At 42.0% G+C, this 25,840-nt stretch overlaps 1 protein-coding gene across 4 annotated transcripts in view; it reads right to left on the bottom strand.

Moving 5' to 3' along the window:
• Window positions 1–25,840, bottom strand: part of usp54b (ubiquitin specific peptidase 54b) — a 107,470-nt gene that overhangs the window by 63,770 nt on the left and 17,860 nt on the right. For 3 of the 4 annotated variants that reach the window (XR_009770510.1, XM_061708539.1, XM_061708540.1), the window contains exons 2-3: window positions 22,396–22,996; window positions 6,528–6,620 (exon numbers count right to left, since the gene is read on the bottom strand). Coding sequence is in view for 3 of the 4 variants with exons in the window: in XM_061708539.1 (XP_061564523.1) it covers window positions 6,528–6,620; window positions 22,396–22,551 (249 nt within the window). In the remaining variant the exon portion in view is untranslated. Of the gene's footprint in view, window positions 1–6,527; window positions 6,621–19,244; window positions 19,337–22,395; window positions 22,997–25,840 lie in introns of those variants that run through there. The other variant, XM_061708541.1, reaches the window with a different exon arrangement.

Genomic DNA, 25,840 nt, shown 5'->3' with positions numbered 1-25,840 from the left:
GCAGTGTCTTTACTTATGAAAAGGCAGCCTGGTCTCGCAGTTAAGTGTGTAAAAGTCCGTCGTAACGTCCAAGAACGAGGAAATCAAATGTGTGAAATGCCAGTGTTGATCTGGTGCTCTGTGTAAGGAGGTAGGAGCGCTACGTGTTTCCTTGTTCAGAAGAACCAGCATGGAACAATTTTTGTAAAGCTCTGAAAACTGCATGATCAGGCCTTTTCTAATAAAGAATGCACATAAGCTTTCGCACCAGCTGGTGAGGTCCCGATCCAATTACATGACTGGAAATCAATCACATTATTTCCAAATGATTGCGATCATGTAGAAATCTTTTCCATTTTTAAGTCACTTAGTCACATTATTTATTTATCAGTAAGTTTCACTGTAAAGACTTACAGTTTCAGGCAGGGAGTAGGCATAACCATCAACCTAGATTAACAGTTAGCTAGTGAGCTGATGTCAGTGTTGCCAATTATCGACTTTGTCATTATAATTTGTGAGTTTTCACACTCTCGAAAAAAATGTTTTTCAAAAAAGCAACTAGGAACAAATTAACACTTTTTTCTTCAGGTGTCACTGAAGACTTTTGTAGACTTTGACTTGAAGGTTTGTATCATTCTCGCTCCTCTCAGCGAGCAGCCCGTGCTGCCGCTGGCCCATCCCGAGGTGCTTTCAGGTGGTTCAGTCCTCCAGCTTCCGTCACAGCAGGAGACGTCAACTATCCATGTCTTGCAAATCGAGAGCAGGCTAATCTTGCACTGGTCCAGCGCCATTAAAAAATAAATAATGGTAGTTTTTCATATATAATTGAAATTAATGTAGTAATAAGAATAACTATTAATGACGCTGTACTGGCTTATACTACTACTACTACTGGCATTTAGCTGACGTTTTTTATCCAAAGCAACTTACATCTGAGAAAACAAACATACCATTTCGCCCAGGGAGCAATTAGGGTTAAAGCCTTGCTCAGGGGCCCAAGGTGGTTCATCTTGGTTGCCATTCCGGGGCTTGAACCAGGTCCTCCAGACTCAAACCCACCTCTGTAGCCACTAGACTACCACTCCCCTAGTAGTAAACATATTTATTGTGTTTTACTCCCTTTTTATTGCTCCCACAACTTTATTCCTCTCTACAGCACCCATTATAATTATATACAAATTGTAAAGCCAATAGCTGCTTTCCTTACTGAGGAGTTGGAAACGCCAGCTGACGTCAACGTAGAGAAAACGAGGTGGGTTCCTCGACATTTCAGGAATGCTGCAATTAGGAAATATTTCAAATTGGACAGTGACTGCAGCGCTACAGCAGCTCCAACTGCTTACCATTTGGGAATTGTGTTCTTTAATTAATTTTTTTTTTGGGGAGGTATATTTCCAAAGTATCGGATCAGGTTTCAATATCGGCTCAAATTCAAATGATTCGGACTCAGACTCGGGAGTAAAAGAATATGACGGGGATGTCCTTAGCCCTAACTAATTAGTAATAACTGGATACTGGAGTAAAAGAAACTGTAAAATGTTGCGTACAGAAATCACCGCCTACTCTCTGCTACATATAGTCAATAATCTAGTCAATAATCTGTGGAGGAATTCTGTTTACGGGATGATGACGTGAACTCATCAGGAGAATGAAGAAATTAGTTAATATCCTAATATCCTCCGCCTGTATAAGAAATGTTGCTAAAACAGTAGTTGTGTTTACTTAGACCTCACTTCTCCAAATCTAATGTTTTACACAGACGGATCCCGTTAGCAGGAAGTCATGTAGACAATCACTGTATTTCTTTGGGACAAAAAGGACGAGACATGAAGTACTGTGTGAACCTCTTTCGATGCCCAAACCTTCAGCTAAACTCGTAATCTTCACGAATGCAGGATTCTGAAACGAGGTTGTGCTAATGGCGCAAAACCGCAATAACGTGGTCGTGGCTCTTCTGCTCGCTCAGAGACCCAGACGGAGTGCTAGCCCAGTTGTAACTCGCCATGTCCAGGTTGGACGACGGCCTCTCATTCCCAGCTCCCCTGCTGACCCACAATGACATCACTCTAGTGCTTGAATACGACTGCTGCTTGTGCAAAAGGCATCCTGTTGTCACATTAAACGCATTTGGTCACTGGTACAGAAAATACGACGGCAACGCCAATGACTTTAGGATTTTTTTTTTGTCATTTAAATTTCTAGTCAGATACAGCCCCCTCACGTTTATGAATTCCTGGATCACAATGATTGTCCCGAAGGAAACTGTGCACACATGACGCCTCCTCTCTACCAGACCTCTTCCAACCACACGAACAGAGCGCTGCCACGAGCAGAACCAGCCACCCTTCAGGGGTCAATCGCGCTTGGACACATCAGCGATCATCTGTTTGTCTGCAGTCCATCTAGGTGTGATCACAGGAAGCATCTAAAACCGGGCCTGGATCCATCACTACCTCAGCAAAAATGACACTGTACTCAGAAAAAAAGCCCCAAATTATTATTTTTTTTACATTTCAGTTGTTATTTTTTCATTTCAGGTGACATTTTGGAGTTAAAATGATATAAAACAAGAGGCCACATTGGAGTTGGTGCAAGCAGAGGGTTGGCAGTGGGAAAGGTAATGCAGTCCTGCTGACGGAGAGAAGTGTGTGTGTCTGTGGGAAAGAGAGAGTGAGAAAAGAGAAACAGAGAGAGGAAAAAGGAAAAGTGTGAGCACTTGTGTGTGTTCGTGTGTGTGTGTGTGTGTGTGTGTGTGTGTGTGTGTGTGTGTGATACGGTGGCTGCGCTGACTGCAGCATTGCGCCAAGGAGAATGGAGGGGGAATATACCCTACAGAGGGAGGGAGGCGAGGAGGAGCAGGGATGAGGTATGAGGGCTTGTGGGTAAGAGAGTAAGGTGTGTGGGTGTGCGTGAATATACAAATATATATGCGCGTGTGTGTACAAGTGCACTGATGTGGCCATGACGACTGGAGCAATCACCGCCAGCTTCCACAGCCATTCATCTCTCTGCCTCCTTTTCTCCTATTTTCTCCTCCTTCCTTCTTGTGCTTTCCTCTTCCTGTACGTTGCAGTGTGTGTGTGTGTGTGTGTGTGTGTGTGTGTGTGTGTGTGTGTGTGAGGACGTTTTTGCTGCTGAGAGACAAAGTGTTGCGGTGATTTCAAGAGGACCAGCCTCTGAACTCATGTTTTACTCCGACGACCGGCTGCAGATAAACGCTGAGTTCACATGCGATCCCTCCAAAATAAAGAGAACCCATTATCACCATTTATGTCCCGGTTTCCTAAAATGGTTGTTAGGAAATTTAACGCACCATTAAAGTTCATGTGATGTGTGTCCTGCTGGGTTATTTGAGGACTTTTATCTCGGCGCCTGTTGGGAGCACGGCTGCAGACGGCCTGTGAAAACGACGCTCGTCTGCAGAACCGTTAATGAAAGCTGACGGGAAAATGTGAACGCTCAACGCTGTGACAAAACCTTTGATTTTCCACACCCACATATGACTCACAAAGTGGACACACACACACACACACACACACACGCCCATCATCCTGTGCGCGTGTGTGAACATGTGCAGCGGCCCAGCGTGGGCTGTGCTGGCTCAGCACTTTCAGTCGGACAATTAATTACAGAGAAGCACTGGAGACAGAGCAGCATGTGGAACACACACACACGCACACACACACACACACACACACGCACACAACCTCCTCAGAGCACATCCCTTCACTGAGACACATTTTTGTCATTGATGCAACAAATGGCCGAGACGGAGCAGCATCAGGCTCGCTCATTACGAGGGTTTCATGATGTCACCGACCTTCATCACGACAGACATTCAACCCGTAACTGTGTAACCATCAAAGTGTTTGGATGGACCACTTTGTATATACTTATTAGCTGAGGATCCGGTGCAGAGTGTGTCTTACATGGTAAAAGAAAAAGAGGAAGAGGAAAACTACCGTATAACCAACAAAGTATTACATCACAGTCTCTATTTTAGGCTTTATAATCAATCCGAAGAGAAAAAGAAAAGAGTGCAACCCTTCCTTTTGTGTGAAGACAGCTGGTAAAGGCAGTCCCCTGTGGCCCGGAGCAGGGATACGTTGGTATGGATAATGGATCAGTGGATAGATGGATGGATGGTCCTTGACAGCCCCTCCAGCCCACCTGTAATGCTGCGTCATGGTGGATACGTCACACCGCCATTTCTTTATTGAGCTTAAATATCAATAGTTGGGGGAGGGAGGGGGGTGGGGTCCACTAATGGGTAAAAGAACTGAACTGAATCATTTGCTTAAACGATCGGTTCACTTCACAGTTGACAGGAAAGTTGTGTTGGTGCAGCTGCTTCAGGATCAGTGCTCCATAGGGTGAACACACTGAAATATTATGCATCTGAAAATACCAATAGTGAAGTCCTGAGTGATAATCAACTCTTGAACTGGCAGAATTAGGCTCAATAGGTCCAATTAGATCAGGTAAAAAGACTTTATAAAATCATTTAAAACCAGTACATATCTCCAACATTCAGCAAAGAAACTTAAAATAAAATGAACAGCTTCTAGTAGGAATTTGGTATTTGTCAAAGCGCCATCACCGCTGGAGGTGAGAATCATGAGCCACATCAGGACCTGCTAAATCTCACTTCATAGTTAATAAGAAGAGCCATAAAATAAACAGGGGAGACTCTCCCTCTATCTTGATACTGCCTCTCGCCCCATTCAGCTCTGCTCGGCCACACAGCAAAGTGAGGCCAGAAGTTCAGCGGGGGGGGTTACATTATTTGAAATAAACCCCTCAAAGCATTCGAGACTAAGCTCAGATCAGACCTATTTTCAGAAGGATATCTAGGATATCTATCTAACTTCCTTTGCACGCAGTTGGTTAGCGCTACTACTAATCAGAGCGTAGAACGAGGTGACGTAGTCAGAGCGACAGAAACGAGTCAATGGAAGTGTGTCGGGTGGAGACTAAATAAAATTTCTGTTGGCAAAACGGCAAATAAATCAACCTTGGAGAGAAATGATGTCAGTCAGTGCGGTTACATGCACAGCTAAATCCAGCTATTGGCAACAATTTAGCTAAGGGCGGAAATTGGAGTTTCAGAGAAATCCAAGTAAACATGCGCGAGAAGACAATCGATTATTGAGTGAGGTGCGTCGACTCCGCGATACTAGGTGGCGCCACACGCACTTTTGCGTTCTTCCGGTATAATTAGTAAACAAGAGTGAATGAGGACAACAACATGCAAAAAATGGACGCTAATGATGCAGCAGCTCTGTAAATGTCATACATACTAAGCCTGATGATGTTGCAGGTAAGATGCAGCAAAGTCTCCCTCTTCTTTTTCTGTTACTGTGTTGTTGTGATGCCATGACTGTTATTATTCCCGCTCACTTCGTCACTTCCAGAAGGGGGAGTCCCGGGGCTGTCGGTAGCTCGGCTAAGCGTGGGTTGCGTATACATGCTGGAATAACTTGAACTAGGACCCACTATCTGGCACTAAAAGCTCGATCTCAAGAGCTTCAGTTTGGTTCTACTACAGCCCAGCTAAGGTTTATACACTTTTAAAAATTCAATATCGGTCGGATTAACGCAAAAATTCGACTTTCTGTTAGTGCATGTAAACGGACTGTTGAATTTATGCTCAATTTTCTGAAAGTGTCTCAAAGCTGGAACAGCTTTGCATGAGCCACGTTTCCTGATTCAGATGTTGACTTGAGCAAACAAACGATATATATAAATGTAGTCGGCATCTTTTTTTATTTGGCGAGGAAACATTTATTTCTCCTTTTTGGAAGCAAGAAAGCAAAACGATCAGTGCTTTATATAACGTGCTGCAGGGAACCCCCCCGCTGTGGCTATCAGCAGAAGCGCAGCTCGCTCTCGCAGGAAAACTGCACTTATCCAGACAAAAACACACACTTTCACGGGTTTGCAGGTGCGTCTCTGGGAAAGTGCAGGACATCACTTAATAACAGCCATCGGATCTCAAATGATGTGAACGTAAAACAATAGAAATATTCCTACCGTCCATCCAGCTGCCTCATCTCATGTATGCATGTCTTGTAAAAACATTTTTTTCTGCAGTGTACTGTTGAGGTATTTACTGTCATCTTATTTTTTTTTATTTATTTTTATACAAGAAATATAAATCAGGAAAGACAATGGAGTAAATGATGGACCAAGAAAAATAATATTCTCTCTTTAAGTGACTTTTAATCTTTTAATCCCACAGAGACTGTCGTCAGTTTTTCTAAATGAATTTAAAATGAAGTTAATAATATTAATAATATTTAAATGACGACAGCTTCATGTTTCTGACATCAGCATTTATGAATTAAAGAAACTAAATAGGAGAAGAAACATTTGCTGGTCTGTTATTTAAAATCGAAGAAGGAATTGAAAAGATTTTTATGGCCCCGACAGAAACCCGAGCATCACAGCGCTGCAGCGAGACACAGCTCAGTAACGGACGCGTTGCTCTAGGTTTACCGTGACACGAGTGCAGGCCAGAGAAAAGGTCCAGGCAGCTGAGGTTTTACCTTTAAAGCGCAGAAGATGCAGGAGTCCTCCATGCACTTGTGAGTGGTGAGCTGTCGAAAACTTCGGCGGAAGATGTCGAGGTGCCACAAAACCTGAGAGACAAAACACACCGTCATCACCCGGGGTTCCTGCCGCCTTTACTCTGTGTTTCATTATATCTCTGCTGTTGTTTCTGTCGATTGCCTGGTTCTCTCTGAGGTCTAGTCCTCATTTTCTGCCGAAGCCAGTGGTTTTTGTTCAGTTTACTCTTTCTTGTTATTTCCTGTTTATTTTTAAAGGGGTTTCCCCTTGTGTGTTGCTTTCTGTTAAACTTCCTCTGACAGTCTTTCTTGATTGTTAACACGTATATATTGTCAGCTCCTGAGCTCTGGTGTGTTTGACTATAAATAGTCGTTTGCCTCCTCTCTGTCCGTGTCTTCAATCTTGAGCCACGTTTGCTCATTCAGGATTTTGGGCGAGCAGACAACCGGCTGTGGTGGGCTCCGTCTCAGAGTGGGTCACTGCGGAGAGAACGGTTTATACCCCCTCATCAAACTCTGAGGTCAACAGCAAATTAACTTCCAAAATGTGGGCGTGTCCCTTAAAACTTTACATAAATGATTTAGAGTGAAAAAAGAGAACGATGCTTGGGATCCTCAAGCACGGTGACGATGGTGCACCTCATTCCCTCCACTATAATCTGAGCGTTAAATGGATCCTGTGTCGTGCAACGTTGCGCATGTCTGACAGAAGACAAAAACCTTTTCAGTCTCATCTTGTTACCGAGTTATGATGGAGTATTAAATCTTAAATTGCAAGAATAGGGTCAAAATATTACAAGAATAAAAATCTAATATCGCGATTTAATTGTAAATTTACAGGAATAAAGTCATAAACGCAGTCAGAACAAAACATTTTCTTGTATATTCCCTTAAGACTAATTGGTGATGACTGGGCATCTTCTCGCTGACATAACTGCCTGGAGGCTTCTCCAAAGTTGGGACCAAGTGGTAATAATTGTCTCTTATAGGGAGTTTGGATTGATAGGATGACAGCTCAGGATCGCTGGTTGCCATAGCAATGTCACATTATCACATGCATCTTCACATATTATTTATTCACAAGTAAAAAAAAAGTAAAAACAAAAAAAAACATCAACCATGAGGCTTGAAAGTCAGAGAGGAAATCTAATGCCTGAGGACGGTTTGGTCTTTTTGTTTTTATCTTCACCTTTAAATATAAATGAGCTAATGACGTAAACAGGCTGCGTGATCTACAGCAGGACGAGTGAGATCACCATGCAGATAAAGCACAAACCCTCTTACGTCTGCAGAAACAAACTTCCATTAAGTTGCCCGCTGAAGCTGCTCTTTAATATCTCTGGTTCACGTTTGAGCTCCGACAGGCAGCGACAGCTGCGGCGAGAGGCCGCTCAATTAGCTTCACACTGCAAGGTTCAGGTATCACCATGGCAACCTCAGCCTCGTCCATTTGCACATGTGCAGGCCTTTTCTTGATTGATACTGATTAATATCATTTCCACAGAGGAGATTTAGCTTCATATTCTAACAGCGCTGGATTATAAATCTGATGTTATTTATATATTCGACAACCGTTCACGGGGCGTTCTACGTGAGGAAAGCCTCGTCGCTTCCTCCTGAGCGACACCTCTGCAAAAGCTCAAGTTTCTTGTCACTTCAAATGAGGAGTACCGTGGGACAGACTGACGAAGACAGCAGCACAAAGTCAAGAACACTACAGAGAAAACACCAAAAGTAGCAAAGAAGTGAACTAAAGCTTTTCTGTCTTTTCATCTTTCTCCTTTGCAGAATTTGAGGAAAGAGCTCTTAGTGCATTAATTCAGCTTACAGAAAGATAATATTGACGCAACAAAGTCCTGTAGGCTTCAACGGACATCTGCAGTACAAGTGCTCTGGACCGCACGCACACACACACGCACACACACACACACACACACACATGCAGAGTTAGAGGACATACAGTGTCTATATCTAAGCAAAAGGCAGAATGCCTCTCAACTTTTTACTCCGAGAGAGGCAGAGAGTGATAAGTGGAGGAAAGAGGGGGCAGCGGATGACAGACTGCATGCTGACGCCAGTGTGTGCGCTCCGTCTTCCCCTCCTCTCCGTCTCTGTCTCCTCCCTCTCCGTAGTTTATTTGGTCGTGATGAATCGGCTCCCTGCACAGCACTGCAGCAGCCACAAGGAGGGCACACTCTCCCCCTACCCATCTCTCTTCATCACCATCTACCCAGCGCTTCTCCCCTTCTCCAATTACATCACTCCGTTTTCTTCATTTCGGCCTTTCTCTGCCATTTGTGCCATTTGTTTCTCTCCCCCTCCTTTTTTTAGTTTTCTTTTTTTTATCAATTTTTTTGCCTGCTCGGGTTGGACGCAACCGAGAGACTGCGGCAGGCTCTCCACAGTATCACTAACAAACTTCAAAAGTGATGTATACGCCGGGCAGAAACTCTCCCCGTCAGCTCATGTCTGGTATTTGATACAGATAAGTCAGGTTCTGAATTTTCTTTGGCAGTTGAAGTATTTCGTGGATGAAAAAGTACAAAAAAAAAAAAAAAGAAAAGATGTAGCTGCTGTTTTTGCTTTCTCTTTGGGTTTGTGTGAGATGTGAATCTACGAGTTCGTTTTCCCTACGGCAGCACTTCTCTTCAGACAGTGGAGTTTTATATGGGTAGTAAAGCCATTAAACAGCGCTCTAAAACAGAAAGTAAGGATCTTAGTGCATGAAATACTGTAACTTCATAGGCTGCAGATACTGCTGATACGGGATATCCTGATATCCCTATATATTAATATATATATATATATATATATATATATATATATATATATATATATATATATATATATATATATATACATATAAATAATGTATATATATATATACAGTACAGACCAAAAGTTTGGACACACTTCCCCATTTGTTTGAATGAGAAGGTGTGTCCAAACTTTTGGTCTGTGTGTGTGTATATATATATATATATATATATATATATATATATATATATATATATATACATACATACATACATACACATACATACATACACACACACACAGTACTGCATATATATATATATATATATATATATATATATATATATATATATATATATATATATATATATATATATATATATATATTAAGGCTGGGACTTTAGCGCGTTAATTTCGATTAATTAATTACAGAAAAAATAGCGCGCTAAAAAAAATAGCGCGCTAAAAAAAATAGCGCATTTTAATCGTATTAGTTTTTTCCCCTCGGAACGTTTCTCACGGGACGACTTTCACACGGACGGCGCACCAACCAACCAGACCCCCTGAGAGAGAGGCTGCGTCCGAAATCACATACTTCCACCCTAAAGATATTTACTGATATTTACTGATATTTACTCAAAAGTGTGCTGAACTTAAGTATACTTTTTAGTATATACTTTTTAGTATGGCATTTCGGACGCACCGAGAGAGTTATGACACTTATGTGGACTTTTTTGAAGCGTTTTACAACTCTCTCTCTCAAGGTTCTGCAACCAACGTGCATTAGTGTTACAGCGAAGTGCGGCCATCGTCATAACACAAGCTAAGCTGTTACCACACACGTTAAAGATGAATGAATTTGCAGACGAAAAGGGTCTTGTTGGTCCCGTGGATGGGAAATTTTGTTTTAAAAAAAGGATGGATGGAAGCGTGCTCTGTTTTCTAATGTGTTTCCATGTTCTGGAATGTACTTGAAAGAGTTGAAAGTATTTAGTTATATTTAAGTGTTGTTTACAGAAGGTCCTATAGGCTACCTGTCTCATTCAATGTGCACACTGCATATATTTAATTTACTGCACTTTATAGCAAATTACACTGATTTGTTCTTGGTGAAGCGCCACCTTGATAAAAATAAACTGTTTTATAAATTGAACATATGTTTTCACTAGTCAATCATTCACTCGTATACAAAAATCCATTTGAAACAAACAAAAAAAGGAAATCTCATTGTTCTCAGGTCTAAAATTGATATGCGATCAAATTGCGATTAATTAATTACAAAGCCTGTAATTCGATTAATTTTTTTAATTGAGTCCCAGCCCTAATATACATATATATATATATATATATATATATATATATATATATATATATACACATACATACATACATACATACATACATACATACATACATACATACATACATACATACGTACAGTACGTACGTGCGTGCGTGTATGTATGCATGTATGTATGCATGCATGTATGCATGTATGTATGCATGCATGCGTGTATGTATGTATGTATGCATGTATGTATGCATGCATGTATGCATGTATGTATGCATGCATGCATGTATGTATGTATGGTAAATCCTCCATCACAGAAAAGGGGACAAAAGGAGTTTGGACAAGTTTGGACACACATCCTCAGACTGATCAGGTGTATTCAATATTCTACTCAATGCTGAAAATCTCACTTACTGATATTTTACTTGAATTCCAGTTTATCAAAGAGAAACAACTCCTTTCTGACACCATGTTAAAAAAATAGATCCACTGTAATTATTTCAGCTTTATCGATAAAGGGCCAAATCTCGACACATGTCATCTCAAGGCAATTCAAGAATACAATTACACTCATTTCAAATAGTCCCCTTAATACAAAGCCAAGATAAAACAGAAAAAAACTGTTCAAGTGCTGCAGATATCGCCAGAAGAACGGCTACTATTTTGAGATGTCAGTAAAACACCCGCAGGGCTGTTGTTGTCTGCGTCACTCTGTAGTTCCACCACCAAACACTAGGTGGCGGTGTGGATTTGCTTTCACAGCAGTGTAGCTTGCAGTGTTTCTTTACTTCCCAAATGGAGCTCTGACATTGAAAACCGAGCTAACAAAGCTAATCTTACGTGAGTAGGAGCCGATAAATGTCAAGCATCAATAATTATTACTGGCACAGTCGCGATCTATTCTTCTACCCAGCGTGAAAACAAAGAAGAAGTCGTGATAGCGCTAAAAAAATAAGAAGAACGCTGCTAAGCTGACCAATCACACATGTTGTGGTCCATGGCGATACGACATGGAGTAACATTTGTTGAGGTGTAGCTCATGACGGAGGGTTCCTCACTACGGCGTGGACGCACCATCAGTTGACACCAAATCAAAAACCAAACATTTTAGTTGTGACGAGGGCTGACTCAGGAAATGTCTCATGTCTCATGTCATGCTGTCCTCATATGGTCTGGAGTGGTATCGCTACATAAAGTCCCTTTAATAAAACTGTTTTTTGCATCAGTACATATGAATTTGTTTGGGGAATTTTTTTAACAGAAAAAAATACCTTTGCCAGCATCTAAAAATAAAAATAAACAGTGGAAAGAAGCAGAAGGGTGAAACTGTTATGCTGGATTTTTCTCACATATTTAAGAGTTCATAGACTCTTCATGACCTGAGTTCGATGCCTCTTTTCCCGTCTAGATCCTCACTAGTGCAGTTTCCTTCTGACGCACACAATCAATCCACAGCTTCACTATATATCAGCTCTGCTGAAAAATATCTCTGTCCTTCTCAGTTGTTGTTATCTTCCAGTACCGTTCATGAGCTGTAGGTTTGGCAAGTCAGGAAAGGACACGCGGCCACCAGATCAAGGAGAAAATGTGCACAACCGTGTCACCGCTTGGTCTGGTTCATCCAACGCTGCATCTGGGGTTGAACTTCAGAGTATCTAACAACTTAGTTGGGATTCAAAATTGGGGTCTGCATTAGTTTTAAAGTTGTGCTGAGAACAATGAAAAAGATAAACGACTCATTTCCATCTGTGCAAATAAAATTATTTCTATTCCCCGTCTGTTTTGTGGCTTACTGTATCTGGAAAATTGGAATCAGAGCTGAGATGGGAGAATTGAAGTTATCAACAGAAGCAGCAGGCAATATTTCCCCCATTATAGATGTAGTTGATTACAGCATTGTGCTGCGACATCATCACTGCCGAACTGAGTTAGTCTTTATTAATATCTGTCCATTTGGCCCTGGAAAGAATCAGTTTTGTTTGGAAATAAATTCTGGACATGATGCTCTGCAGATTTATTTCTATTGTTACTGGTTATTAAAAACATAAATACAGGTACTCATTGTTAATACATTTCTATTTGAGATGTACACATAAATACAAACAGCAAAAGGGGCTGAAATGCATCGTTTCACAAATACAAGCACAGAACTTAAAAGAACTTAATAATCAGTCAGGAGGACAGTTTGATGCACAGCTGCTGTCATTTACCCATTGATGGGTCCACGTGTGCATTCATAGTGACAGTGAGCTGGTTCTTATAAATACCGTCCCAATCGGACAGGCTTGTCGAGCTTTTCTGAAGCAGGTCAGCCGCACCTGCCTCCCGCTGCCGTCAGCAGCTCATCTCTGCCCTCCACGTTCCCAGTTCCTCCTGTTCTGTTCTGCCCCGGTCTCCTGTTACCACGTTTGCTTATGTCATCGTTTTTCCTCTGAATTTCATTTGTCACAGTGCGACTACACCACACTCCCTTTGTTTTTCTGCAGTTTTGACTTCGCTATCACTTAGTAAATTTGCATGCATTCCTAAAAGAAATATTAGCGGGCCGCTGCAGCCGATCCCCATGAGGTCCCAGTAAGACCCAACTGTGAGCTGATCTATTGATCCTGAAACTGATACATCTACACAGAAATCACCTACTATTAAATGTTATCTCTTTAGTTCCTTTCCTTCGTATTGTTAGTGGTTGCGTGCTGCTTCCTCCATGTGGTCTTCTTGTTTTTCATCATTCATTGTGACATTATTCCCCCTTGTGGTCAAAAGTGGTATCTCTACATAGTGTGACTTTAAAGGGGACCTATTATGGCCTCTAATACCTATTTGAAACAGGCGTTGAATGTCTTAAAAACAAGCTTTTGATTGTTTTTGCTAAATAAATTAAAAATTCAGCCTCTGAGCCATGTCTTTATCTTCCCAGTCTCTAACCTCATTCTCTATGTGGGATTCTGAGTGGGCGGGGAGGCTATGATAATGAGGCACTGTGCGGATTGGCTGCCTGACGCGAATGACGCGATACACCGCTACGACAAAATGGCGGAAGCTCCGGCTGTCGGAGCTGTTGTTGTCCTTCTGGCCAGAGTTAGTTGTGGGCGTGGCCAACCTATGTAAATCGCTCCCGTCGTTACGTAACGACGGGAGCAGAATCTGAACAGCTCGTAGATCCACATCACACTGGATGGCTCATCCGGGCGGCTGTACAGACACTGCAGAATTTAGTTGCTTTCCTCCTTCTCTGAGTTGGCAGGCTGAGGGGAGACCACTTTATATATGTTAAAGCAAGAGAAAACGTGTTTTTCATAATAGGTCCCCTTTAAGACAATAGTTAACAATGAAGTGACAAAGTTTACTTTACAAATGACCCGCTAACAATACGTACAAGAGTTCTTAGGTGCACAGTGTGTCAAAATTTGCTTTTAACGTGTCCCTCTATCTACATCAAACTATTGGCAACAATCTAGCTAAGGATTAAACTGGAGTTTCCCAGAAATCCTAGTAAACAAGACAATCGATTATTGAGTGAGGTGCGTTCGACTCTGCGACGCTAGGTGAGCACTTTTCTTCCGGTACAATTAGTAAACAAGCGCGAAGGAGGACAACAACATCCAAAAAATTTACACTAATGATGCAGCAGCTCTGTAAATGTTGTACATACTAAGCCTGATGATGTTGCAGGTAAGATGCAGCAAAGTCTCCCTCTTCCTGACGATGACGGTGACGATGGGACACCGTGCCTTCTCTGCCTCCGCCCCACGCCTATGGAACTCTCTACCTGACTACGTCAGGAATGCACCTTCTGTGGAATCCTTTAGAACGGGCCTTAAAACACTTTTTTACAAGCAGGCTTTCCCCTGAACTCTTCCCTTGACCCCTTTTATTCACATATTTTTTAAATTTATTTGTTATCTTTTTGCTGCCCACAACTTTTTATCTTACTTAGTAGCTAGGTTTTGTCTTAGTTTCTTAGTCTTGTTTTTAGTCTTCTTTGTAAAGCGCTCTGAGATCTGTCGCTTCAGGTGAAAAGCGCTATATAAATTGAAATTATTATTAAATTATTATTATTCCTCTTCCTCTTCTGTTACCGTGTTGTTGTGATGCCGTGACTGTTATTATTCCCGCTCCCGCGGCTCGTCACTTCCGGAAGGGGAAGTCCCGGAATCAGTAGCTTGGCTAAGCTTGTGTTGCGTATACATGCCGGAATAACTTGAAGTAGGACCTCGTTATCTGGCACTAAAAGCTCAGATAAAGGCAACAATTCGACTTTCTGTTAGTGCATGTAAACGTACTGACTGTGTACTTACTGTACCAGAAATGACTTTACTGAACTTTCTTCTTCGGCTTCTTCATCAGTTACTAAAAAGATTTGAATTTTCGACACTCACAACTTCTCAAACAAAAAAATGAAGTAAAGCTGAGCTGTGGTCAGCACAGAACATGTACCGCCAACAAAAACCACCTTCTGAGTATCTGCACGGCCCTGCACAGAACTGTAAGACTGAACACACTCGTGCCCTCTAAGAGTCAAGCGTAAAAGCGCAATTGTAAGATTTAGAGACCAGCTATTGATCTAGTTGTTTTAGTACAGTAACATAGTATGCTTCTTTTTTTTTTCTCAAACATTTTCACAAGGTCCCGAGGTCTTAATAAAATGTCTGTGGCACCTTGAGATCAGAAAACTATAGAAATACGGGACAAAACCTACTTTTCTAACCAAATCTTTTCAGGTCTGTTCACAGAAGCTGGTTTAAGGGGGCGGAGTCAAAAGTTCACAGCGGCTCCTCCTCTTCCATGGGATCATCCTCTTTTGAGGCGTCACAATCACCATCGTTACACGTGTACACGTTCATGTACAGGAAACAGTCACTGCTGGATGAGTGTTGTTAAGCAGCAAGAACATTTTGAGACAGTGAATGTGTCTCGAATGGTTGTCACCACTGTTGGAGGCAATGGTGAGTTAAGTTGCACAAGTGTCATAAGCAGTACTGGAGTTGAGGGGGGATGAGGGGGGATGGCATCCCCCCTGAAATAAAAACGGTCCAAATCATCCCCCCTGTAAAACTGCCATCCCCCCTTTCCATCCCTCATGTCATTTCATCAATGAATGTGGTTTTACTGCTATTTCAACATATTTCAACATCACCAGAAAAATAACTTATTTGACAATTTTCATCTGTTTCAAGTTCATTTTCACTTGAAATAAGATTATATCTTCTCATTACAAGCAAAAAAATCTTGTTCCACTGGCAGATTTTTCTACTTATTTCAAGTGAAAATCTACTTGAAACAGGTGAAAATTGTTGTTTTTTCCAGTGATGAATCTTGTTTTAAGTGTAATGAGATTTCTTTTACTAAAATTATAAATTTTAACTAGAAATAAGACAAATATTCTTGTTAAGATTTTGAGTTTTTGCAGTCATCCATTTTACTTATCCTGTGAAGGACAGAGGCATATTGATAAGTTCAGAAAACTGTTTTTTATTGTTGTGTTTTGATGTATTTGATGTAAGCCCAGTGGATATTTAAAGCTTACAGAAGGCTGCATTTAACTGCTGCTATGTCATTTCTGCAGTATTTCTGCAGGTGTTTTGGTCAGTGCTATTATTTGTAATATATTATATTATTTGTAATCACCACAAATTATCTGTCCCCATATGATAAAATCCACCATCCCCCCTGATTCTTTTTTACAACTCGAGTACTGGTCATAAGTGTCATGTGAGCTTCATATGGGAGGAAACCGAAATCACAAACATACCCCTTTTCCAGCAAACAGGTTCCAGGGCTGGTTTTGGGCCAGTGCTGAGTTGGAAACCGGGCTTTCTGTTTCCACTGACAAAAGAACTGGCTCCGGGCCACAAAAAACGGTTCCAAGCTAGCACCAACTCTTTACTGGTCTAGAGGAAAGAACCGCTGACGTCAGCGGAGGGGGTGGAGTTATTAAGTCCAACGGCAATAGAAAGACTGTGAGACGGTGGTATTTTCAAATAAGCGACGGATTAATATGGATACAGCAAGCAGCAGTGGTCTGTGGAGAAGACAACCTGTCTTTTAGCCATATGGTCCACTGAGGATGCTACCAAGTCTGTATTAGAGCAAACACGTTGTTGTAGCTTCAATTCTTGCACAAATGAAAACGCAGCGACGTAACTGACGTTTGCAGTGACGTAATGACGTGGCTTCCCTTAGCACCTATGAAAAACAAACCGGTTCTCAATTGGTTTGCAAATTGAACGAGTCGTGAACCAGCACCAGCGCTGGAACCGGTTTGGTGGAAAAGGGGTAACAGAGAACGTTATTCAAATTCGCATTTATGGCAGACTTGAATCATGTTCTCCGTCTTGACTTTTGCTTCCTCCCGTCGTCAAAAAGTTGGGCATGACAGGTTAAGTGGTGATGCCTAAAACCTCCCCGCCAGTCTGTTTTAGCCCATCGAACGACTGTCCAGGCTGATCCTCACCTCTTCCTCAACGTCCGCAGTAATAAACCTCAGCTCCTCTCAACCTTTTACAGGATAAAGTGGATCTATTGCTGGATAAATATTTACTCTTTTCGACTTCTGTAACTATCCTTGGAGCCGACCCAAGATCGACAATTACGGCTAAGCTGTTTTGCTTTGTCACAGACTGGAAACGGACTTGTACGCTAGTGTTTTTTCCCGTCTGCAGGAGACTGCAGCTTTGCACAAATGACCTCACAGCGTTCTGTAAACCTCCTCTCAAGTCGATTCAGTAGCAGAATGTCTCACCTGTAATGTCATTTGACTTAATTTATGTAATCGTTGGAAAGCGAGTGCAAGAAAAAGGGCTAATCAGCACCACTGTTAAACTTTTAATGAGCTGAATTACAGTTTCTAATAACAGAACACAGAAAAAAACACGCCTGAAATTAGCTTCCTATATGAGAGCTGAGATAAATGAGGTATTGCTTTCCACAAGACTGCATCACACACACACACACACACACACACACACACACACACACACACACACACACACACACACACACACACACACACACACACACACACACACACACACACACACACACACACACACACACACACACACACACACACACACACACACACACACACACACACACACACACACACACACACACACACACACACACACGCTGCTGCCTCTGCTTGATCAAAGTCTGCCTATTCCACACCTCCTTTGGCTATTTTATTTTTACCTGTGTTGTGAAAAGTTGCTGAGCGTGTGCATTTACGCGTCTTATCCAACAACATCTCTCTCTCCGCCTCATACAAACCCTCACAGAACAAACATCTGCGCTGCTGGTGCTGATGCTGCTACACAGCAGCTCTACTGCAGCGGCGCCGGGCCGGGCTAACTCGCCGGGCTAACTCGCCGGGCTAACTCGCCGGCCCGAGGGGCCGGACAACACTTCAGTTACTGGAAGTCCAGCTAGAGTAGAGAAGCAAAGCTTCTGGGACATTCATCAATAAACACACAAAATATAATTTTCTATAAAAGGAGGCTACCCTTCTCTGGACTGTATCCATCGTATCCGGGAGATAGCTGATATGGCTAACGCCTCTCGGGTTTGGTCCCTTCGAGGCCAAAGCAGAGCTGTTCGTAGTCGTCTTTAGTTTACAAATCAACAGTACATATTATCATTAGAGTGAGATTAATTCTGTGTCAGCTTCAAGCTTCAAGCATTTCACCTCAAATGGTAGGCAGCTAAAGTAGAGACAGCAGTTAGCAGTCAAGAAAAACATCCGTAATTATGTCATAAATGTCCCCACATAAGGTTGTCATGCTTGTGGAAGCTAGATAAACATTCCAAAAGCATTGATTTTTTGTTTTTTACTCGGCTGTAAACATGTTTATTTGTGCTCTAATTTTGGAGCCAGCCTCCTAGTGGTCATTCAAGGAATAGCACATGTTTTACCCTTCATATTGACGTCAGCCTAGCAAGTTGAATGAAGCTCATTGGTCAAAACATAGCACCACATTTCAAAAAAATAACAAAACAAAAAGTCTCCTATAACATGTGTCTGCTTAACTTTGAGAGTTTTATGCTTTTCTACACTTGAAAATACAAACGATTTCTGACTTTTGCTCAAACAAGACCAGCAATTTCAACATGATTTAAAAAATAAATATATATATATATATATATATACATACATATATATATACATACATATATACATACACCATAACCTATGTGAAGTTTTCATACATTACAAGAGATCCAGAAAAAACATCATGTTTGACCTTTTTTTTGAGACGCTAGTCCGTCCTAAGCCTCGACGTTCGAACCTTAATGCCAAATCTGACAAAGCAAACTGCTGACACACATCGATAATACAAGCAAATGCGGTACAAACACATGGACACACACAGAACTGCCCTGCCAAAAGCAGCTCAGTTCTTCCCATCAGTTGATCCTCACTTATCTGCGTCCTGCTAAACCTCCCGTCCCCTGCGTGTGAGTGCATGAGTGTGTACATGTGTCCTTGAGGTGGCCCACTTCTCTCACCACTGGAGCTGCCCTGCACGCTTTTGTTGAAGCAGTTTCTTCATCTCATGATTAAACTTCGCCTTGTCTTTTCATCTCTCGCCCTTCTTCCTTTTCGACCCGACCCTCTACCTCTCCCAACACTCATTTTTGCCTCTTACCTTTCTGGACTCTCTAAATCCTTTTTTTCTCCCCGCAGTATCGCCTTTAGTCTTCTCCTCGGGTTTTTCATACTCTATACTCCTCATCTCGTTTTCTTCTCTCCTCCTCCTGCAACTTCTCCTCTTTGCATCTACGCCTTTGTACCCTTGGACTCTCCCTATGCTTCTGCCCAATCGCTACTACTCCCTCTTCAGCTTACTCCAATCGCTCTCCCCTCTTCCCCTCTCCCTCTTTCAAGCCAGTAGTCAAGAGGCATATATATATATAAAAGTGTGTGTGTGTGTGTGTGTGTGTGTGTGTGTGTGTGTGTGTGTGTGTGTGTGTGTGTGTGTGTGTGTGTGTGTGTGCCAGCTGGAAGTGTTGGGAGGAGAAAAGAGTGTCTTTGTATGCGTGAAGAGGAAGAGAAGATGCAGCAGAAGCGGCGCAGTGTAAGCACCTCCTCACATACTGGATGTTCACATAAGTCAGATAGGCAGTAAGGCATGCAAACATCCATTAATATGGCACTAATCTCATCCCTGCGATGCTCTGATTGCAATTTACCGCAGTGTGAGGGGTGGATGGGCCGGGCTTTGGAATTGTGGAGGCACGAATGGTGTGTAAGCATTGTCCAAATCACTGCAGACCTCTGAAATATCAATATAGGAGTGTAACAGCACAAAGCACCACACACACTCTGATGGTTCAGTCTATGACTGCATTGAATAATTGACGTAGTTAGCGAAAATCGAGGACAACAGTAGGTGGCAACGGACTCAATAATGGATTATTAGTTGGTTACGTCATCACACGTCTGTTGCATGCTGCAGGTTGGTCACAACAGAGGAATAATGGCGTTCATCAGTCGATACAACAGCTTAAAAAAGTTTATAAATGCATAGGCGTTTTTGTCTGTTTCAGATGATTGATGCCTCGGACTTCCCGACGCTCTGAGCGCATCGGGACAGAACTCTGCCGTGAGTGGTGCAGATAAACCTCCAGTAAACACGCCACCAAACATAAACCATCTCAATGTTTGATTTCCACCAACCATTCAGGAGTGACGCCAGTGAGAAGCTTACGATGCAAATGTGTGACCATAAACTTCACGGTGACTGCGCGGTCGTACTTCAGAAGGCCCGGGGGCGCCGCGAGGACTCGAAAATGCGTGCAAAGCTTCACATCTCTGCTCTCCGGTTTTCTTTTACTTTGAGCTTTTCCATTCAGGGAACGCCACGGCGAAGCATCTGTCTCCATTCAATCACATCCTCTGCATCATCTTCTCCCACAACGGTTAACTTCCCATCGTCTACCACTTCCAGTAGTTTCTGGATTATCTAGAACTCTTAAACGGTCTAGGAGTTACGGTTAAGAAGTTCCTTCATCAACACAAGTTAAATAAATCATGAAGAAATCATTTTCCACGTTTTGCTGTTCGTTTACACTTTCCTTAAACATCTTAATAATCTTAATTTTAAAACCTGTTTTAAGTTATTGCAGAATTCATAATCCGATTAGGCGATAAATTGTTTCAATAATCAATAGATTAATCGACTATGTTGTTAGTTGCAGCTCTTTTTCCTATTGCAGTCTAAGTTTGTTAAGTGGTTTGTCAAAGCATTAAAAAAATCTAATAAACTGTAATTTCCAACTGTGAAGGCTTTTTTATACATCGAGGGATCCAAGATCCACAGTCCATCGGGGATCATATCTCAAAAACCATGAGAAAAGAAGAAAAATCCACGTAATCTTTGAGTCTACGGCACCGACCCAGACCCATCTGCACCACTAGAATTACCTCCAATTTTTATAAAAACTAGAAGCAAAAGAAAAATGAAATTCCTTTTAGACGATGTGTCCGATTCTCACAGAACGTCTTGTCCGTGATCCACAAACAATGTTGGTAAAAGCTGTTTGTTTGCCTTGATTTGTTGATGCATTTCAAAATTAACCACCTAACAAATAACAAATTATTAGATTATTCCTCCACCAGCGTCCGCTTTCTGCAATGTCCCGACATCGCCGACTGCACATCTTTGATGGAAGTGTGGTAAATGTTGCACAAACCCACACGTCAAAGGTTTCTTCCTTCTGTTCACAAATGTCAATATCTAAAAAAAACAACAGCCCACTAAGCATAAAAACATGAAATTTGATGCAGTGTCACCTGGACTTAGACATTTCAGAAGCCCATTCGTCTCGACACCACATATGGAAACAAACCTGCCACGTTGGGGGGCTGTTGTAAACACGATCATATTTCAGCTCATAAACGAGCACCTTTGTGTGGCAGAACAAAAACGATACCTCCTCGGATGCCGTGGACGGTACCAGACACAACTGCCGTCCACTTCTGTCATTTCAAGCTCTTAACACTTTTTGAAAATCCAGAAGTCAAAGTTAAAACGCACCAGTCTGAAGTCACCGATCCAATATTCACTAAATCTGGGGCATCTTGAGACTAAAACGTTTTGACATATATGACTTTCTTTGGAAGTTTTGTCCACAAGGGGCGCTATAACACACGTCAACATCTCATTCACCAATTGAAATAAAAGTACAAGGACAAGGGTTCAGCTGTGGGCAGAACCGACCGACATTCAGTGCTTCCTGGAGTCAACCAGCCTGATGGACTGATGCAAAGCTGCTTGGACCTGACTGATCACTGCAGATGTCTGTATAAACTGTACATATGCACGTATATTTTTTTTCTTTTCTTCTTTTTAACAAGTCAAAAGTGGGGGGCTTTTTATAAAGTAAGAATAAAAGCTGTCTCCTTTTTTTATAGATTCCCCAGATTTTAGGGGAGACTGAGTGGAGAAATAGAAAGGTTACGATGACACATGTATAAATCATATTTAATTGTTTACCACAGAAGACCAGCTACCGCAAAAGAGTTCACGCATATACAAAAGCATTATGGCTTCACTCTCGATCAGGTCTGCACTGCGGTCCAGCAAACGCCTACTTTTGAAGTACTTTTCAGTACAGCGAGTAGAAAATATCTGCACTCTGGTATCCCAAACACGGAAATAGGTTTGGTGAATAAAAAAAACAACTAAAATTAAGAAAATGGTTTGTTTAGTTAAATACACCCCACTAAAAATAACTGACCCAAGCAGCGGACTGAGATCCGGTGACTAACTCGGCTGGATGAGGGACCGGACTGACCTGCAGGGCGCTGTTGAGGAAGCAGCTGTTCTGTCCCGGCTCGTTGCTGAGGCCTTTGCTGGGTGCGATGGAGTTCATGTTTCCCGGGGTCACCAGCCCCTGCACCCCTCCAGCTGCTCCGCCACCCGATGCAAAGTAGTTCCTCTTCCACGACATCACTACCTGGACATGCCCGTTTCCACGACGAGGCGGAGAAGAGGCGGGGCGGACGACCAAGCGATGGCCTCTATGTCACTCCCATGAGAGAGAAAAGTGGAGAATGAGAGAAAAACGGTCGAGGATGAAGTGGAAGGAGGAAGAGGAAGGAGGAGGCTGTTGACTGAGGAAGTGTGGCTCGTCCTGGATGGAGATTTGGCACCCATGCAACACTCCTCCGGTCCAGCCGTGCTCTTAATTTTAAATCTGTCCACTTGTTAGAGCCAGTTGTCGGCTTTTTAGTTTTCTGTTTTTAGTTCCGTGGATTTAAAAGTCTGTGTTTGAAGTCATGGAGGCGTTTCCAAAGCGTCCTTTGGCAGATTCTGTCAGATAAAAGTGGATTAGACAGCTCTGCTGCTCCCATGTGGGGACTCCAATGCCTTCTCCTCTTCCTCTTTTACTTTGTCTGTAAGGCACAAGACACATCTGTAAGACTCAAAATACAGAAAAACAATCACCTTTAGCAGTTTTTTACAAAACAAAGAGTTAATTCATAAAATATGATACGTTTCTTAGTGACAAACACTGCTAGTCAAAGTCCCAAAGAATCAGCCTAAGGGACATTTATTCCAGAACATCAACATGTTTTCAATTTAAAGCAGCACAACGTAACTTTCAGCTTTTGTTGAGTTTGGCGGCTCCTTTGGAAAAAATCGGTAGTGCTTTACCAGAAAGAACACTACGTTTCCCATGAGCACCAGCGCGTAGTACGCGTACTGCCGGAAAACTCCCGTTGCGTGCATTTGTTTTGATGAGAGAAGACGGGACGGACTTTCAAAACTACTTTTCTGTTTCACCAAGTGAACAGACGGAACGCAAAAAAAAAGATGTTAAACTGCTGGAAAGGAACTGGAATTTACCGGGATACCTTAAACAAGGAAGCCAGGGAGCGGTATATGGAGAAAATAATGATTATTAATGGGTTGGGTCCATATGAAATCCCTATCAAAGAGTGGAGCTCCGATGAGGATTTACTGCCGCAGTTCTGCACAACCCACGTCTTAGGATACCTTGTTTAGGAGTGTTTGGCAGCTGCTTTGGTAAATGTTTGACTCCCCATGTGTTTCAATAAATTTGTATAATAGTACAACATACAGTACATGTTTTGTATCACTCTTACTTCTCTTTTCTTTTTTTTTGACTGCTATATTATGTTGAAGAGGCTCCGAGGCGTGAGCAATATTTTTGTTTTCCTCGTGAGATTATTTTTTTCCTCTGCAGCTACAAATAGTTAATATATTTTCCTCAACAAACTAGTTTTATCTGCAGATTGGGGTTAATCGCACCGCAGAGAGCTGGCCAGCAACTGCGTTTAGCTGGAGAATAAAACCCGATCCAACACGTGTGTCTGTGTGGAAGGTTAGGTTTGGTCGTTACAGCCGCGATCCAACCGAGCCGACGACTCTTTTACTCTTTTATCTCAGATACTTGGCCTCCGTGGTTCTGCCTCCGAGCAGGAAAGCGGTGAAAAGTTAAACCATTAGCGAGCTTTTCCCCACGTCTGTTGTGTGGAGCTGTTGCAGCCACAACACAGCAACGGGTTACCAGCTTCTCCTGCGCTCCACGCCCCACCCATTTTCGTCTCGACTACAAATTGGGAAGGAGGGGGAAGTGACGTATGCCGTAAAGCAGTCAAAGCCGTAAAAATTTGTAGTTTTTTAGTGTGACAGGGTTCCTACCATGCTCCTCAAAGGTACATAGTGCCAGTGAAGGTGATACAGACCCCTCAGACCATGACAGAGGTGTCATTAAACCTGTTGGAAGTTGATGTACCATCACAATGACTCTGGAAATATTAGATTAAGGTGGAAAAGTTACGTAGTGCTGCTTTAAGGCAAGATGGATGGGTAAGATGCTCTGAAAAATAAAAAAAATATATCACCTCTGCTCCAACTGGCCACCTCCAGTGGTCTGATCAGACACTGCAAGCTTTTAACTGGTCAGACAGTTGGCGTACACGAGTGCGGGAGGTGATATCTTACAATCAGGCTTGTGTTATCAGCCTTTTCAAATACATTTTTTGGATCTCTCAGGTGAATTTAATCTCCCGCCTTCTCATCTCTTTCGATACTTTCAGATTAGACACTGCGCTAAAGCTTTGTTTCCAGTTTTTCCATCCTCTCCGCCGACTCTACAGTGGGAGGTGCTTTTAAACCATGATCCACTTCAAAAATCACTGATCTCTAAGGTTTACGATGACCTTCTGTCTTTCGATCTCTCTCCAGTTATTAAAGTTAGGGCTGCCTGGGAAGATGAACTGGATCTAAATTTGGAGGATGACTGGTGGGACGCTGCTCTTAAAAAAATTTACACAAGTTCATCCTGCGCTCGTCTTACACTTATACAGTTTAAAGTACTGTTTAGAGTCCACTTTTCTAAAGCTCGACTCTCACAGATCTATCCCAGTGTCACTGACGAATGCGACAAATGTCATGCCTCGTCCTGCAATTTAACCCATATGTTTTACTCTTGCCCACTACTTTCTCGCTTTTGGTCGAATTATTTTGACACCATGTCAAAAATACTCTCGGTGAATATAAAAGTCTCCCCCCATGTTGCCATATTCGGGCTCCCAGAGGACCATGGCCGGTTTACTTCAAACCAAAAAGACATTTTGGCTTTTACTTCCTTACTGGCAAGACGCCACCTTCTTCTCCACTGGAAGTCGACTAAGGCTCCTTCTAGTACCCAGTGGCTCAACGACACCATGTTTTTTCTGAAGCTGGAAAAGATTAAATATTCACTGAAGGGTAGTTGCAACAAATTTTATAATAAGTGGCTTCCCTTTCTTACATTCTTCCACTCTCTCCAGTCCCTGCCTCCTGATTGACGGATCCCCCCCCTCCCTCTCTTCTCTCATTCCTTTCTTTCTTCCTCCTTTTTATTTATCTTTTTATTTACTTTTCTTTTGGGGTTTTTTTTGGGTTTTTTTTCCCCCTTTTTATTCATCTATTTTTTTAATTCATACTGTTTAGCTTAAATACTTAAATATTACTTGTATATAAGAATATAATAATTTTCGTGTATTTGTCATTGTTTTGTGTGGATTTTTTGTTCTGTTCTTAATTCCAAAAAAAAAAAAAAAGGAGGTAGACTGTATATCTTTTTTTTGTTTATTCCTGTTCAACTGTGCCTTACCCCCTAATAAAAATATCAAAACAAAAAAAATACATTTTTTGATCTTATCTTATTAATAAAGTATCACAAAATGCCCTACAAACTTACTTTATATGCCCTTGTAAGAGCAAAT

This window comes from Cololabis saira, chromosome 19, assembly GCF_033807715.1.
Source record: "Cololabis saira isolate AMF1-May2022 chromosome 19, fColSai1.1, whole genome shotgun sequence".
Lineage (NCBI taxonomy): Eukaryota > Metazoa > Chordata > Actinopteri > Beloniformes > Belonidae > Cololabis > Cololabis saira.
This window is presented reverse-complemented; position numbering and strand designations above follow the sequence as displayed.